General features: G+C 41.7%; 1 protein-coding gene across 4 annotated transcripts in view; it reads left to right on the top strand.

The window, feature by feature from the left end:
* Positions 1–259: 259 nt before the first annotated feature.
* PANK1 (pantothenate kinase 1) overlaps positions 260–15,952 on the top strand; it is a 38,085-nt gene continuing 22,392 nt past the window's right edge. Inside the window, exon 1 of one of the 4 annotated variants that reach the window (XM_074830900.1) lies at positions 260–367. Coding sequence is in view for 2 of the 4 variants with exons in the window: in XM_074830898.1 (XP_074686999.1) it covers positions 10,824–11,076 (253 nt within the window). In the remaining 2 variants the exon portion in view is untranslated. Of the gene's footprint in view, positions 368–10,299; positions 10,395–10,730; positions 11,077–11,439; positions 11,563–15,952 lie in introns of those variants that run through there. The other 3 variants (XM_074830901.1, XM_074830898.1, XM_074830899.1) reach the window with 3 other exon arrangements.

Raw genomic sequence — 15,952 nt, 5'->3', positions numbered from 1 at the left:
TTCTTTCCATACAGGAACTGTGATTTATTAAAGCCTCATCACAGGAACATTCCTATGAATAAACTTTTCACCTCAGAATTCTTAATAAATTGTTTGATGAATATTATTGGGAACATTGACATGGGGATGATGGGAAGATCCATGCCATCTTTGCTTGGGATGGATATATTGTATTGTTGGCTGTAACCCCCTGTCTCTGTTTTCTTTCTTTTTCTCTCCCTGCCCTCCCCCTTCCTCCTTGGCTGCAGTTTGTAAGGTAATATCACAATGCAGGTCTGATCTGTTGAAACCACAGCTAATGCCCATGCCTGCCTCTGATGGGAAGAGAACACAGACCACAAGTTTGGGATTTCTGGCCTCTTTTTAGGCAAGTCTGTGGCTTATTTTCCCCTTTGCCCCCCAGTTCCCTTTGTTCCTGCCCTTCCTCTGTATCATTAATTCATATCAAAGTTCAGTGTTATTGGTTGCTGGGAACGCAGTTTCATTTGGCTATACATACACTCTTCCCTAAAAAAAGTTAGATACTACCTCCATGTTGCATGTTCATTGTGCAGTGAAAATATGGAGCATGATTTTATTGTAGTAGTTCTGAATGATTTTCAGCTGAAGTAATGAAGAGGAAAGTCAGGCACATTTTTGTGAGGTGTTCATGTTTCTCAGCTATGATTCTTAAATTGGGAGTTTTGAGTTTTTAATAACATTAGAAATTATTCTTGTTCATTGCCGATACCTATACATCCTTATTCTTAAAAGGTACGATATTTGCTAGCATAGCTGAAATTATTCCTGTAGTGAGACAGGAGAATGTCTAAGGAAAACTGCATTGAGTAATAGTTTCTATTCTCTTTATTTTGTTCAATTGTAAATATAGTAGAGAACAGATGAAATAGCTATTGACGTAGAGAATAACACAAATTATGTCAAACAAGGACTTCAAACAGTGTGTTTTGAGGTCAGTAACCTGTGTGCCCAGAACTTTGGTCACACTGGTGACAGCCAACTGACATAACTTATGTGGATGTACACGCAAAGATAAATAGGTAGCTTTTTGCTGAATTTTCCAAGCAGAACAGCAAGATGTCAGTGAAGATGTATATTTCTAATAGGTTCAAGGTGCTTCAACAAAGGAAGCCAATACTGATGAGTTAACTTGCTGAAACTGCAAGAGGTTTTTTTTGCTTGTTTGTTTGGTTTTTAAACCTACATGGATCCTGTTTTCAATAAACAGCATGAAGGAGGAGTCTTTCCAGGGCTCTGCCATATCAAATAGAAGACAGCATGTTCTGTCTGATGAAATGTAGGTTTGACTGCTAATCGGCCAACGCAAAGCATTGCTAAATTAATAGCCAATTTTGCTGAGAATACAACTTCTCAGGAACTGAAGGTGTTTCCTGAATCTGTGACTGGCTGAGAAAAATGGGAATTCCTTTTAAGAAAATCAGGATATTCTGATTTTTTCAAACAGAAGTCTTTCATATTTCCATGTCAGCACTGATCCTGCCTAGGCAAATGAGTTAAAAATCTGAGAATGACTCTGGAATACTGCAACTGAATTTTCCAGTTTGGGGGCATGGGTATTTTAATTTTCATTTTGGGTCAAACTGATCCAAATACGGGTTTCAATTTGGAGGTGAGACTGTCTGCAAGTCCTTTCTCAGCTCTCTCACTACTTTTTGTTTTATCATTGTTGCTTTTGTTTCTTTAAATGGGAGATGAGAAGAGCAGTTATTCACGCTTTATGAAGTGTCTGAAGATCTGTGGGTACAGAGCACTACATTAGTGCAAAGTATTTAAATTCAGAACTATGTTATGTCTTCTTCCTTTTTCCTTACGCCAGTCTGAGCTGTGACTGAAATCAGTCTGCTTACAATCAAACTTAATAGGGGCAGAGAATATTTTTTTTATGTTTTAACCACAGACTTTCTCGTTCAGTGAAAGGAGGGTTCCAGCCTATTTCTCTCTGCAGGAAATTTATATATATATTTTTTTTTTTAATGTTTTAATTGATTAGGTAGTCTTTGCTACTCCTATGAAAACAGTCATGATGTGTCTATCCAGTGCTGTTTGCATTTGCTTCAAAATGTGGGAATTAATCTGTGCTAAAAATTACTTGGTTTATGTGTGCGTTGTTTAGTTTATATGTTCTGGGAGGATCTAAGGACTGAAAACTGGCAATAATAAGGAGGTCATAAATCAGGCAGCTTTTCTTGGTTTAGGATTTTAGGTCAGGTGTATCAATTCCAGCTTATGCTAGATTGCAGCTGTGCTTGTGAATGGAGACTAGATCATATCATGTAATTTGTGGGGGTTTTCTCACTTGCAATCCATGACCACTGATGCCTCATAACCACTGCAGCAGTATTTTCCTCATACCTTCATCTGATGGGGTAGCTGTACCTTCCTGTCTGGCTTGTGTGGTTGCTCTCTTTCTTTTTTTTTTTTTTTTTTGTTTTTTTTTTTGTTTGTTTGTTTGTTTTTTGTTTGTTTGTTTGTTTTGGTTTGTTTTTTTTGTTTTTTTTCCTTCTAAGAGGAAATGAAATTAAGATAGATGTCTCCTTTGGTATTTTAAGTAAACTTTATAAAGGGAGGAAATGCAAATCAATTGGTGCTTGCCACATATAGAGCAGTCAGACAAAAAGTATGAGAGGTTGATGTCTTAGCACTATCAGTTCTGTTTTCAGTGGATATACAGAGGTTTTGTAAACAAAAAAGGTATCTTTGTCTCCTGTTGTACAGGAGTTACACAATGCTTTTGTTTTCTTTTCCCATGTGTGAAATGTCTGGCACCAAAGTAACTCCGAGGCTTCTTTATCTGACTTCTCTGTCAAAATTAAGGATAAATACAGCAAATTTGATTAGCAGTGTTCATGAGATCAAGGAGTCTGTTTTACCATTCTGGGTTAAAAAGAATGATAAATGTGTATAATTAGGACTTTATGTGTGAGTGTCAAAATAATGCTTTGGTCCCAAGGTGTTCAGTCATATGTTATGAGATAATAGAACATCTTCTATGCTCTGTGGTGCTTGGCATATATGTTTCTTAGACCCTTTCAGGTTAATCAGATTCAAGAACTTGTTTCGATGACCCAGATGGTCTCTTTGAGTCTTAAATTCCCATTAGACCAAGTGTGTGTATTAGTTATGTTTTATTGCAAGAAAACAAAGATTTTGGTGACACTAAGGTTCCTGCAGTGAAATGCAAGTTGCCTTCAGTGTGGGAGAGATCCTGGAAGTTCCTTTCTATTGTTTTGGGTTTTTTTCACAGTGTATCTAATGAAAAGACAGAAGTCTGTGTAGTTCTGTGGTTTTTTTTTTTTGTGTGTACATAGATTGTATTGACCTTGTGAAAACCTGAAAGCACTAAATTGGCCTCTTGAACAAAATGAAATGCATTGCACAGAACAGACTATTCCCTGTAGTATTTATTCTGAAATGTCACCAGTCACAGAAATATCAGAGGATGTAACTATGGCAAACCAACCCAATGTTAGCATAATGTTTGGTTGTTTCCCTTCTTTGTTACTAGGTAATTGGAGCCTTTAGGAACACATTTGTCATTTATAGCACAGCCCCTTCCTACACAAGACTCTGATTCTTTGCAAACATGGATAAAAAAGATATTTTTAAAAAGATTAGCATTTGAGTTTTATTGTCTGTGGTTTCAGCTTAATTTCACAAGGACATATTAAATGTTGTTCAGCATCAAAAACCTAAGCAAATGTTTGTTTTATCTATCAGAAAGCAAAGTCATGTTGTTCAAGTACTAAAGTCTTAACTCTGGAGTAGTTGTGGTGTTTGGACTTAACTGTGCTTAAATGCTCTTTCAGACATACACTTCCCTGCTACTGAAGGTGATTGAGGAGAAAAACCAAAGATGTGGTGTGTTTCCGTTTTGCACCGATTCCCATCTGTGGACTAGTTTGGAAGAAGGAAAATAGAAGCTCTGTGACCTTTCTAGCCTCTGATAGACACTGTATGTTCCCTCCTGGGTTAGAGGAGTAAGCCAGTTTTGTCTGGTTTGGAGGTATGTATGTCTAGCTAGAATAGTTCAGAGAGATGCTTTTTTTCCCTCTTCCACATACGGACATAGAAAGTCCGGTTCCCTGTTCTTATCTGATTCGTAATCATTAATATCCATGGGAATTTCATGTCAGCATTTAAACTCTGGGAATACAGACCAACGCAAGTGAAAAACCTCCATGCAGCTGAGTACTGATAGGAGAACCAGTTTCTCCTCCTCTTCAGATGTGGTAGTGCTGAATAAGGAAGAGAGAGTCTTTTGTAATTGTCAGCCATTCTGTTACTGTCTTTCAAAGTGCTTGTTTTGAAACTGTTACTTCCCTCCTGATGGCATTATGAAGGTCCATATAAAAATGCTGAGTTGAAAAAAAAGTGAAGACATTCAGCTGAGCAAAACCAGTATGTTTACATACACGAGGGTAATTGTCTGTGGGAGAGCAGTCAGGAACAAAGGCTTTTCTCTACCAAGTTCTCTCTACCAAATGCTCTGTCACTTGTTACGGTAATTTTGATGATGATGAACAGTAGTTCTCAATCTCTGGGTTGTTAACTTGCCTGTTTTTCAATTACATTTTGTATATTTAAGTTTGATAGTTAAAGATAAGCAGCAGTACACTGAGCCAAATACTTAGGTACAAGGTAGAGTGGATGGGAGCAAAGGACAGTGTATTTGAAATGAGATTTTTAGCTTTTTTACATACCTAATAGTTTGAGTCAATTACCTGGCTTTTCCTTTTTTACAAACTCTCTGCAGAATAGAACCTATGTCATGGAAAAAAGATGATTCACCTCTTAACACCTACTTTGTCTTCACTGGCTTGTAATCCTAAGCAATAATCAAGGACTAGATTCTAAATGTTTACTAATTTGTGGAGTTTATTTGAAATGTCTGAACTAAGGCACTGAAGGTTTTTGTTTCCTACCAAAGATGGGCAACCAACAGCTCTGCCAGGGATCAGTTAAAGTTGTGGAGAGTAAATGCACCTGCAAATTAAGTTGTAATTGTCTAGTTGAACACAGAGAAACAGAGGTATCAGCAGGAAAAGCTTTAGAAGGAAAAGATTCTCGCTGTTTTGTGACTGCTGCATGCTTTTTTTCAGTTGGGATGAAAGACGGCAACCACAATCTCTAACCACATCTCAGCACTGCTAGAGGATAACTGTAGAAACCACTTGGGCCACGACAAAGTCTGGCCGCAGGGATGGGCAGGCTGGGAAGACCAGGATACACCTGTGTACTCTTCTGACTGTTATTCCCTAGTCTTGGCTATTGTTGTTATGTTCTAGTCCAGACAGCTTTTTCCAGGTAGCGTTCATACTGCCTTTCCTGGACATTCAGCTTGGCACTTGGGCCGGGAGATCTATCTATGCCCTATTTGTCATCAGTGAAGTGAAAGAACATGCCTCCTGAGGGCTGTTCAGACTGCCAAAGCTAAATTCCCACTTAGACAAGAGTGCCTTTCTCCATCTTTCTTACCCTTGATGAAAGTGAAGGGGAGATGAGCTTCAACTCTGTGCAGGGGAACCGGGCTTTTTATTAAATCAACAGGTTTTGTTTAAGTGTCACAGAAGGCATAATTGAAAGGAGCCTGCACTGGGAGGTGGGTGGGGAGGAAAGGAAGAACTGATGGTCTCAATATAATCTTTCTTGGCCTCAATCTGGCAAAGATTTAGGCATATGACTAAATTTATGCCCTTCACTTCCTCTATCATCTGCAATCAGTTTCCCTTCTCAGATGCGTTAGTGTTGGGGGAAAGCAGAATTCTCGTGCTAGCTAGCTGTTGTCATAGTAAGGCTTAGCTTCCCTGTGGCTGCACTGATAATACTAAGAGCACTTTGGGTCCCTTTCTAAGTACTTTGTCATTGCATTTTCCAGATAGGAATTCTACACAGTTTTAGAGCTGTTTTGTTCCGTTTGATTTACACATTTATCATATGTCATTATATAGTTACGTTTGACTGTTAGTCTTCTAGCCCTGCAATTTAAAGGGAGAAAGAGCATTAAAATATATTTTAAACAGGTGTCTACCTAAGGCTAGTTGTTTTTAGTATGTTTTTTTTCCCAGTTCTGAAAAGAAATTAGGAAGAAATACTGAATTCCTAGATGTGGTGTTTCCTTTTGATACATGTGATATGTGAATATACCTAAGCCAACAGTATCTGATTTTTTGCAAGGAATGCTATTAATATTTTAATGTTACTTTATTAAGCTGTACTGTATTTGCTTTATTTTCGAAGGGGAAAAAATGAATAAGAACTAGTATGACTTTCCTGTAATATAGAAACAGGGTAAACATAGAATAGAAATGTAAACAGAAATGGCAGAGTGCCAGCAACCCCTTGAACATAAATCTGCCAGCAGCTATGCCAGAAGTCTGTTTCATTACACTCTTTGCATTGGTTAATAGAGTTTGTGTAAATTGAGAAGATGTGTACATGCTCCTCATTACTACTTCTCTCCAAAATACAACCAAAGCTTTGTATCTGGATGGCTTTGAATTAGAATAACACCACTGGTGCTCTGTAAGATTTTTTTTTGGTTCTTGGGTAATGGATTTACATGTGGACTGCACCTGTTTGGTGCTTATTTTAGCTTAGTCTCAGACCAGGGACATAGGAGGTCCACAGAATGAGGGAGGAGGAGCCTAAAAATTTCAGGCCAGGTTGCCTGTGATAACATGCCTGAAAGGGTGTTTTGGTTTGGTTTGGGTTTTGGGGTTTTTTTTCAGTTCCATTGGTTTTGAAACTGTAAGGGCTGGAGCACACCATATTTGATCCTGTGGCAGAGTGTCTTAACCACAGGGTAGTCATTAGTTTGCTGAAGCTGACTTGTAGAGTTAGAGAATTGCAGCCTGGCTCTCTGTATTTATAAACAAATAAACAGAGGTGATAAAAAGCTGGGAGTCTGAAGTGAAGGCGGGTATGGAATAATCCATGAAGTGTTTGCTGTGCAAATGTGTAATATACAGTGAGTCAGTATAGCAGACTTGTTCACTGTTCTGAGTCCATTTGTGTCCTGGATTTCTTCAGTGTACTATGTGTTTGTAGTCCTTTTCCCACCAGATTGCTAGTTTACAGTGAAATATATAGGAAAATATTTTAAAATAAACAAGTAGTTTCCACCTACTCCTGTTCAGAAAAGAAAACAGAAATCCTGAGTAAACGTTAATATTGAAAGAACTATAAGCATCCTCAATTTTGTTTGTCAGTATTGCATTTCTACCTGGATTGTTGTCTTGCAAGTTAGACTGAAAACTGAAGTGTCTCACAGGGTTTATTTATAAAGTTAGGATAAAAGGAAGAGGCAAACTTCACTTTGGTTGCACCGAAGTGTTAGAAACTCAACCTGTAATACATGCCATGACTTCATTGACGGGTGTTGTATGTTCTACCTAGTTCTTGATTTGCAACAACTTACATATATATATAAAATATATATAAATTAATATAAAGGGATATAGAGTAGACAGTAATATACTGAATGTGTATCTGTGGTATAAAGGCAAGGAGTGCAGTACCTCTTAAAAACAATACCTGCTTTCAGCCAGTTGTGCTGTGATGCATCGTCTCATGAATAGTATGGATAAAAAAAACCCAGCAGACAGCAGGTCTTGAGCCAATGGCTCAAATGTGAGAGTAGCAGGGTAGTTTATTTCTGCTTTTTGTCCTGTTTTGAAGAGGTGACATTATCACTTCCATCATATTTCTTCTGGATTGTGTTTTCTAAGACATTCCAGATTTTCAAATATTAAGTATAATGTGAGACCTACATCACCAATTTAGCTCCTGTGCAGAATATTAGAAGAGCACAGGGTGTCTACATCAGGCAATGAGTTCATGAAATGTTGTGCTGTGGTTCTACCTGTGGCTCACAGCTGATGCAGAATAGGGTGAACAATTCATTTGCTCCCAGATTCAACTTTATTATTGCAAAAGGCTCAGGTCTTTTTGCCCTGAATGCCAAATGGATTGCACTGTAGTTTGCTTGTGCCCAGAACAAGCAATGCTATATACACCTGAGAACATGAGATTACTTCATTTTAAACCCTTACAGATGATCCTGTAATACATCAAGCACTCTAGTTTTATTCCCGTTGTCTTAGTTTACATTGCAGAAGAGCTGAAGAATTCTGAAATCAGAACTGAAGAGGGTATGTAAAACCTTTCATTCCAAAATTAAACAAGTGTAAACAAAAATAATATGTAAAAGGTGATACTTTGCAGTGCAGAAATCAGTTCATGTGATATTTGCCAGTACAAGAGTCTGAAACTGTTTTGATAAAGCAGCACCTTGGTCTGAAACTTGGTATTTCCACAACACAAAATGTTAGGAAAGTGTTTTCCTCCATTTCTGCTGGAGAGCTTACAAGATCAGGGAAACTTGCTCACTTAGAAGTGAATCTGTCCTTGTACATAAAACCTGTCAACTGATTTGGACCGTCTTTAGTGTTGCTCTGTTTCTTATTTTCTCCAGCATTATTTGATGTGACATTTGTTGTTGTTATATGCCATTGGTTTACACTGCCCCTGAACTTTTCAGTGAGCTGGGCATAATTGTACTATGTTTACAGCAAAATATTAGGGAAATATTTAATTAGAAATAAAAGATTGGAAAGAACCTCAGTAAGGTGTCTAGGCCATGCCTTTTCCTTGCTTTAAGTCAGGATCAGCTCGACCTAGACTGTTCCTCACAGATATTTAACTTTTCCTAAAAATTTGCAGCAACGGACAGATGAGTCTTCCAGTGCAGTGTAATGCTTGTCTAACTTCATCCTAGGAAACGCCTGAAGTCTAAAGTGAATTTCCCTTACTGCAGTTATTGCTTAGGAATTCCTTCTAGTTTCTCAGCAACTGTGATATATCTCCTTTGCTGTTAGCTGTTCCAGATTTGAATATATCTTCAAATCTTTCATTTCCTAGACTAAAACTTGATGTTTTCATTTAATCCTTTGTTAGTTATTCCAGAAGTTTAGTGCCTGAACTTGAGCACAGTACTTGAAACAAGTACTGTATTCCATTGCAGAGTCAGTGGGCTGCTATCCTACCACGAGGAAATGTAAGCCTGCAATTAAAGGTGACTTCCTTTTGTTGCAGTAAGGTAAAAAGTTGCCACCCTTCAGCTGAGATATAGTAACTGCCTATCTGTCTGCTCTGCAGTTGCAGAGAAAAACAGATTTGCAGGAACGATCCCCTGTTCTGCGGTTGGTTGTGGAGTCGGTTTCTGCGTCAGGCATAGAGAAAGGAGCAACGGTTGCCAGCTGGGGACAGAGCAGCAAGGATTCCTCATGCCCTGAGAGGTCTGAATTAACAAGGAAAGTTCGCAAAGCGTAACCAGCCAGCTGCCTAGAACTGCTAACAAGTGGTATGAAGGTCCCTGCCAGTCCAGGCAGCGGCCACCTTGTTTTTAGTTTAAACATAATTCAGTAAGTTAGGGAGTTCTCAAAGAATTCACGGGTTTGGAAGCACTACAGCTCCTTCTAGCAGTAAACATACATAGCATGCTTGCCTTCCTGCCCTCTTTGGGGCAGTCGCGTTTGGGCTAGCAATTACAACAGTTGCTTATGCATTAGGATATGAGGAAGAGGAAAATTTGGAGTGTTTTAATCATCAGAACACTGGTTACTGGTTTTCAGGAAAAAAATTCTACTTGTTCTTTGTTCTCAAACGTGCTTTCTTTGTTTCCCCAGCTTTGTGCACCTGTTTTTCTGTGGCTCGCTCCCAGTTACCTAAATATAATGTTGTGGTCCTAGCCCAGAAGGGGAGAGAATGTCACATTACCTCTTATGAAGCAGTTGCTTAATACAATGTCCCTTTCTGGAGGCAATTAGAATAGCTCTTCATTCTTTGTAGGTGTTTTACAGGGGAGGGCCTGTGTCCTGTACTAATTTTAGGTGTAAGGAGGAGAGATGATGTGACCTGGTTTTAGTTTAAGAACAATCATCCATGTAGGGACTGGCAGTTTGTAGGAAGAAATGACCTTCATGTGCGGGGCCAGAATTCAATTACCGCTTCTTTTCAAGTACACGCATGGCACCGCAGCATAGCTCACCCGGCTTTATGTCCACTTGATATTTGATATATTTCATTCAGAAAATGGTGTTTTTACACTTGACTGTCTCAAGGGTCAGAGAGTAAATCAGTGTCACAGGATTATCAGTGCTGCGCAGGGAAAGCCAAGATACTAAAAAAGCACGAGGTCAGACACATTCAAGGTCACACTAGCCCCGCTAAGCTGTTGAGGAAACACGTGACTACGTAGACAAAAACTTGAACGTTGATGCTGATGCCCAAGTAACTTTTTGTGCGGGGTGCACGGCACACCTGGGTCACAGAGGCCTCCGGGACGCGGACACCCGAGTCACAGGAGCGTGCGGGTGGGCGCCCTGAAGCGAAAATGACCCCGCAGCCGGTTACCGGGGCGGGCCTGCCCGGTGCGCTCCAGCCGGCAGGGCCGGGGGTGCCGGCTGCCAGGGGGACCGTGCGAGTGGGGGCCGCCCCCCGCCCCCCGCCCCGGCGCGCTCCCGGCGCCCCGCAGGTGCCGGCGGCGGCGGCCGGGAACGCGCACGTTAGCCGGGCGCGGGGTAGGGGGGGGGGGTCGCCGCCGCGTCCCCGGCGGAGGGCGGCGGCCGCCGCTCTGCAGCGCGCTGCGGGCAGGACGCCTGCGCCGTGCGCCGCCGGCGGCGGGGGGGCGGGCGCCGCATCCCCAGCGCTCGGAGCTGCGGGCACGGGCGCCGGCATGAGCGGAGGCTCCGCCGCGCCCAGCCGGAGCTGAGCTGGGAGACAAAGGGGAGAGGTCTGCCGCCATGGGCGAGCCGCTCCGCGCCCAGCCCGCCGCCCCGGCGGGGCCGCCACCGCCCGCCGCCTCCTGCTCGCTGCTCGGCGGGCTGCTGCAGAACGGCTTCCACCCCCCGAGCCAGCCGCTGAGCCACGGCGGCTGCGGGGAGGCGCCGCACCCGCTGCTGCTCCGCCCGGAGCTGCCGCCGCTCAGCCACGGCTCCCCGGCCAAGAAATGCCGGCTGCGCCGGAGGGTGGACTCGGGCCGGCGGCACAGGCCACGTAAGTGACGAGCGCGGCGGGCTCAGCGCGGCGGCACTGCGGGGCGGCCCCCTCCGTGCGGCGCTGCTGCGGCCCGGCCGGGCCGGCCTCGCCATCGGCCCCGCTGTCAGGCGGCCGCGGGTCCTGCCCTGCAGATCGCCGCCCGTCCGGGGCTGGCGGCCACCCGGCTCCCGCGCCGCGGGCGTTCCCCCCCGCCCCCCTCCCCCGCCGGTGGCGGCCCGGGCGGGCGGAGCGAGGGCCCCCGGTGCCGGCCAATGCGGCGGCGGCGCCCGGGCACGGCCCCGCTGTCGCGTGGGCCGGGCCCGCCCTGCGCCAATGGGGCGGCGGCGGGCGGGGAGCGGCGGCCCGGCACAAACGCGGGCGGGCGGCGGGCGGCATCTTCGTGCCGTGCTGTGCCGTGTCCCGCGTCGGGCGGCGCCCAGGGTCCTGCCGGCCTCCGCCGCCTCCCGGACGCACCCATGAAGCTCATAGAGCCCAAGCAGCGGTGTGAGTAGCGCCCGGGCGGGCGGGGGTCGGCCTGGGTGCCGCTGTGCGTCGGGAAGGCGCAGCGGTCTTAGTACATGCGCCTTCTCCTTCCCCAGAGGCTGTCAGAATTAAGAAAAAAGTAGAGCTGGGAGCTGAGTGCATATCATTCGGACTGAGGCGGGGGGGGGGAGTATATTGCAAACACGATAAATTTGTAATACACTCCTTATGGTCATTGCCTATGGCTTTGGTTGGTTTGGGAGGCGTTCATGAACTGGCTGCTCATGTTTTGTTGTAAGGCTATGAGTCTCAGACATCCATATTTGTAATGTACTTAATTGTATAAAGTTTGTTGATTAATGGTATGTTTTACTTACTTGATTACAGCTAACTTCTTACATTTAGGTATGGAGCTATTCAATAATTTCATGGTAAACTCTGTACAAGTAGAGCAATCCCATGGAATTGGAGTACTCTGTTTCTTTACAGTCTCACTTTGCTAGCCCTTCAAATAAAGCAAACGAATGTTTTCTTCTTCGTTAAAAGTTCAGCATGTTCTGAAAGGGTAATCAAGGATAGTCAGGATCACAGCTACCTGCTGCCAAAACTTAAAGATGTTTCTTACTCAGTAGGAAGTAGTGTGCATTCAGCTAGTCTGGATTATGACTTTTCTCTTTCTTTTGAAATGAATACTTAAAAAACTTTTCTGTATAAGTCAGAAAAATAGTCAGAAAGAGCCTTGAAGAGCTGCAGCTTTCACAAGGCTACTTATTAGCCAGTGCCTTCTCTGGCTTTTTTTAATGTTTTTGCTGAGCTACACATGCTACTTTACCTTAGAATGTTCTCAGTATTGATTAATCATGTATAGTATTTGTAGATATTTAATTAGTCTTCTACCAAATTTAGCGTATTGGTGACAAAATCATTCTCTGTCACAAACTGGTTTTGTAGTCTTTGTCTAGCTTCGTACTTTCATTCAGGAACAAAAACTGCAGAACTTGGACTAACGTATGTTTTGATTTTGTGTAACTAAGAAGGGTCAGCACTTGCATATCAAACTTCATAATGTTAAAAACTATTTTGAAACAAAGAACAAGGTTTTTATGTATTCATGTAATCACTTGAATAAGAAAGAATGGGGAATTTGGTATTTCCCTCACATCTTGAGGGCAAAAAAGAGCCCATCAATGTAAAGAGCATAGGTGACTGGCTATATTGCCCAAGATGTATGATAACCGAGTCTTCAGTTGTGGGGTTTTAATAACGTGAGGCTTTAAGGAAAACAGCAGGTGAGGGAAGCACTTTGTAGAACTATTTTGTGGGCAATGTCTTTGAGTGAAAGACATGAATTCTTGCTGATCTTATACTTTTTGATTTATATGGTTAATTTTGTACAAGAATAATTTGCAATTTAGTATTAGTCTTGCAGGAAAATATGATAGCATGTTGTCACCAGCTTAAAAAAGTCAATAGAATTCTATGCTACTGCATAGCTCTCCACTATATCCATCTCTAGTGAATACTATACAGTCCCATTTTACTGGGTTTTGTATTTAATCCCAGCCTTTGCAGATGTTTGTTCTGTGCTTAAGGACGGATTGCAAAATGAAGTGCCGTTGCCACATGGCATGTAAGATTTCGGTATTGATTGTGGGGTTTGCTTTGTGTAGTGGAAAAGATAATGAGATAATTACTGTTTCCCAATATTTCAAGAAATGAAACTTATCTTACTGTAGTGATTATTCCTTTAAATCCATATAAAGCATGTTTTCTTGATCGCTTTTGCTTTCTGCCAAAGTGACATACACTTCTATATTCCTAAGTCTTTTTCCCCTCTGAGAAGGGAAGATTCCCTGTGAAACTGGTGTGCTTTGCTGATTAGCCTGTGGTGAGAGAGGATCTGGGGTCTAACTTATCTTCCTTTTGACTCGCCTTCTGCCTAGAAGGTTGTCTATGCTTTGTGTTTTTCTTAGTTGAAATAGATGAGTTGTCAGGGATGTTAGGCTTATATCAGTTTTCTGGTTCAAAACATTAGTGCAGACCCTTTGTGAGACTAGGGTTTACATTACCTTTCTGTCACAGTACAGGGTGATGAATACAGGTAAGTATCTGTTGTGATGCCTTGGGCTGTGAAGCACTCCAGAAGAGAATAAAATACTGAAATGGTGTGAATTCTGCAAATTTCAAAAGCTTGCTGAAGTGTCATGTTGTTCCATTTAAATGTGATCTTTGAACAGAAGAAAGAAAAAGAGCAGTTAAGTGCCCTCATCGATCCCTGTGAAACAGCATTTTAACCAAGTAAAGACAAAGATTTCAGCATGTCCCTTAACTAGACTGGTGCTTCACAGCATTATTCTACAGCAGACCTAGGGGAGAAGCCAGCTGGACATTTTAATTCTATTACTTTTCTTAAAAGCTTTGGGCTCTCTATTCAAATCAGCATCTTACATCTCACTCCAAGTCAGCTGGTAATTGTTAGGGGTCAGAGAATGTGTATTTTGAGACATTGTGACCATTTAACCATGGCAGTTATAATGTGTATTAGTTGCAATTTCTGAACACTTCGAGTCGTGACTTCACAGTAAAGAAGCCTTTAGGCCAATATTTAGGTTGTTATACCTGTGATGTTTGGCTGCAGCATGATTATGTAGTACTACTTAAAGTCAGGTGGAAACTGGCTTTTTCACTTGTGATGTTAAATATGGAATGCCATGATTATATAGTATATTTTGGTGAAGAATACAGGAGTGAAAATGGTTTTGATCTTGCTGTTGTTTGACAGTGAATTAGAAAAGTACGTTACTGGTTACTGAAATTTTGTCCAAGGCATTGGAATATTTCAGTCTTTTAATCTTTAGAACTGCTTCAGGTGACATGCTGCTTAAAGTTAGTCTCCAGTTGATTTTAACTTAGGTGGGTGTAAGGGTTGCCTAAGGAATAGGACTGGTCTTAACAAACTATTTGGTGTGTTGTGGTCCAGCATCCTGTGAGTTAAAACTGCATATCAACCGTACCAACAAGATAACAACACATTGCCAACAGGAGTGGGAAACTTAGGCAAATCACTTCCATCAGGCTGGGTGCTGTCAGATCCAAGAATGAGATTCTCAGTAGCTCGTGGTTGATTTTTGTAGCTTTGTAAATTTGGCTTTTATTTGTTAGGGGTTTTCTTAGTGAATCTCTCCAGGATAGGTAATGACCAAGTCTCTCAGCGCTATCTTCAGAAATCAGTTTGTGTTAATATGACTACATATGTGTGAATGGTCACAACTGTTTAACAAACAATTCTGTACTTTTGGGTTTGAAGTTTTTTGGTTTGGGGGGGAGGGTGTTAGGATTTTTTCATTTTCTGGTGAGGTGTTAGACGTTCAGTAGACCCTTGCTGCTGAAAATGAACTGGAAGGCTTCACCTGATAGATGTGTATGATTTAGCTCTAGCTTTGTAAGGTTTGAAGAAACTTCCGTTACTAAGCAGGGATAATTTTTTAAAGATATGTATTCTATTTTTGTTCAAAGGAGAACAAATGCTTCCATTTTACAGCATGTTTGGATTGCTCATAATAACTAAAATAGGAAGAAGTAATTGAAAAATACATGTAAGCTATTATCAGCTGCTTTTGTAATATAAAGCAGCTTTCAGAAGCTGAGAGAATACTATCCCATCTTATGTGTGGCTCTTGTTTTGATTTTTTTTTTTTTCTGTTCTTATTTTTGGTGCTCTCTCCCCTCTTCCAGTCCCAATTAAAACAGAAAGTTCTTAGATCATCAAAACATCAAGCAGTGCAAATTAAATGCAAATGAAAACATGTAAATGAAGTAATAGGATTTCATCCTATGTGTATCCAGGAAGAAAAGCACCTGGACCCAAGATATTTCATTTGAGATATTTATTACTAAGATATCAGAGTACTGATACCACCATTCCAATTATTGATAAAAAACTGTGATACTGTACCTGTGTTCAAGGAAATACAGGTCTGTAAGAGAGATGTATAAGCTGAAACTGTTTTGGCAAAAGAAGAAACTGCTGCAAATTGGTCATGGATAAATGTAGGGTCCAGGTAGAGAGAAGAAAGTTCTAACCAGCAGGATTCAGGCACAATCTATTTCTAAGAGTTGAGGAGTAAAAGGATTCAGCTAACCTTATGTGGTGGTTGTTTAAACATATGAAAAGGATTGCCCTTGGTTATCTTCTTTAATGGGGGGAAATATTACTTAGTGACCTAGGAGTTCGTATTCATTCTTGCTTCCCCTGATCTTGTCCATGTTGTGATTTCATATTTACCCTCCACACCCCCCTCTTAATGTTAAGCACAGGATTTTTAAAAATCAAATGTGTTTGATTCTGAATGTAATATGCCTTGTAGCAATAGCCTTATAGGTTCATATTCTTCAAAGTCTGTGCAGAAAC

The sequence above is a fragment of the Strix aluco genome, chromosome 7 (genome assembly GCF_031877795.1).
Source record: "Strix aluco isolate bStrAlu1 chromosome 7, bStrAlu1.hap1, whole genome shotgun sequence".
NCBI classification, from domain to species: Eukaryota; Metazoa; Chordata; class Aves; order Strigiformes; family Strigidae; genus Strix; species Strix aluco.
The sequence above is the reverse complement of the archived record's forward strand: the minus strand, read 5'-3'. Positions and strand labels throughout refer to the sequence as shown.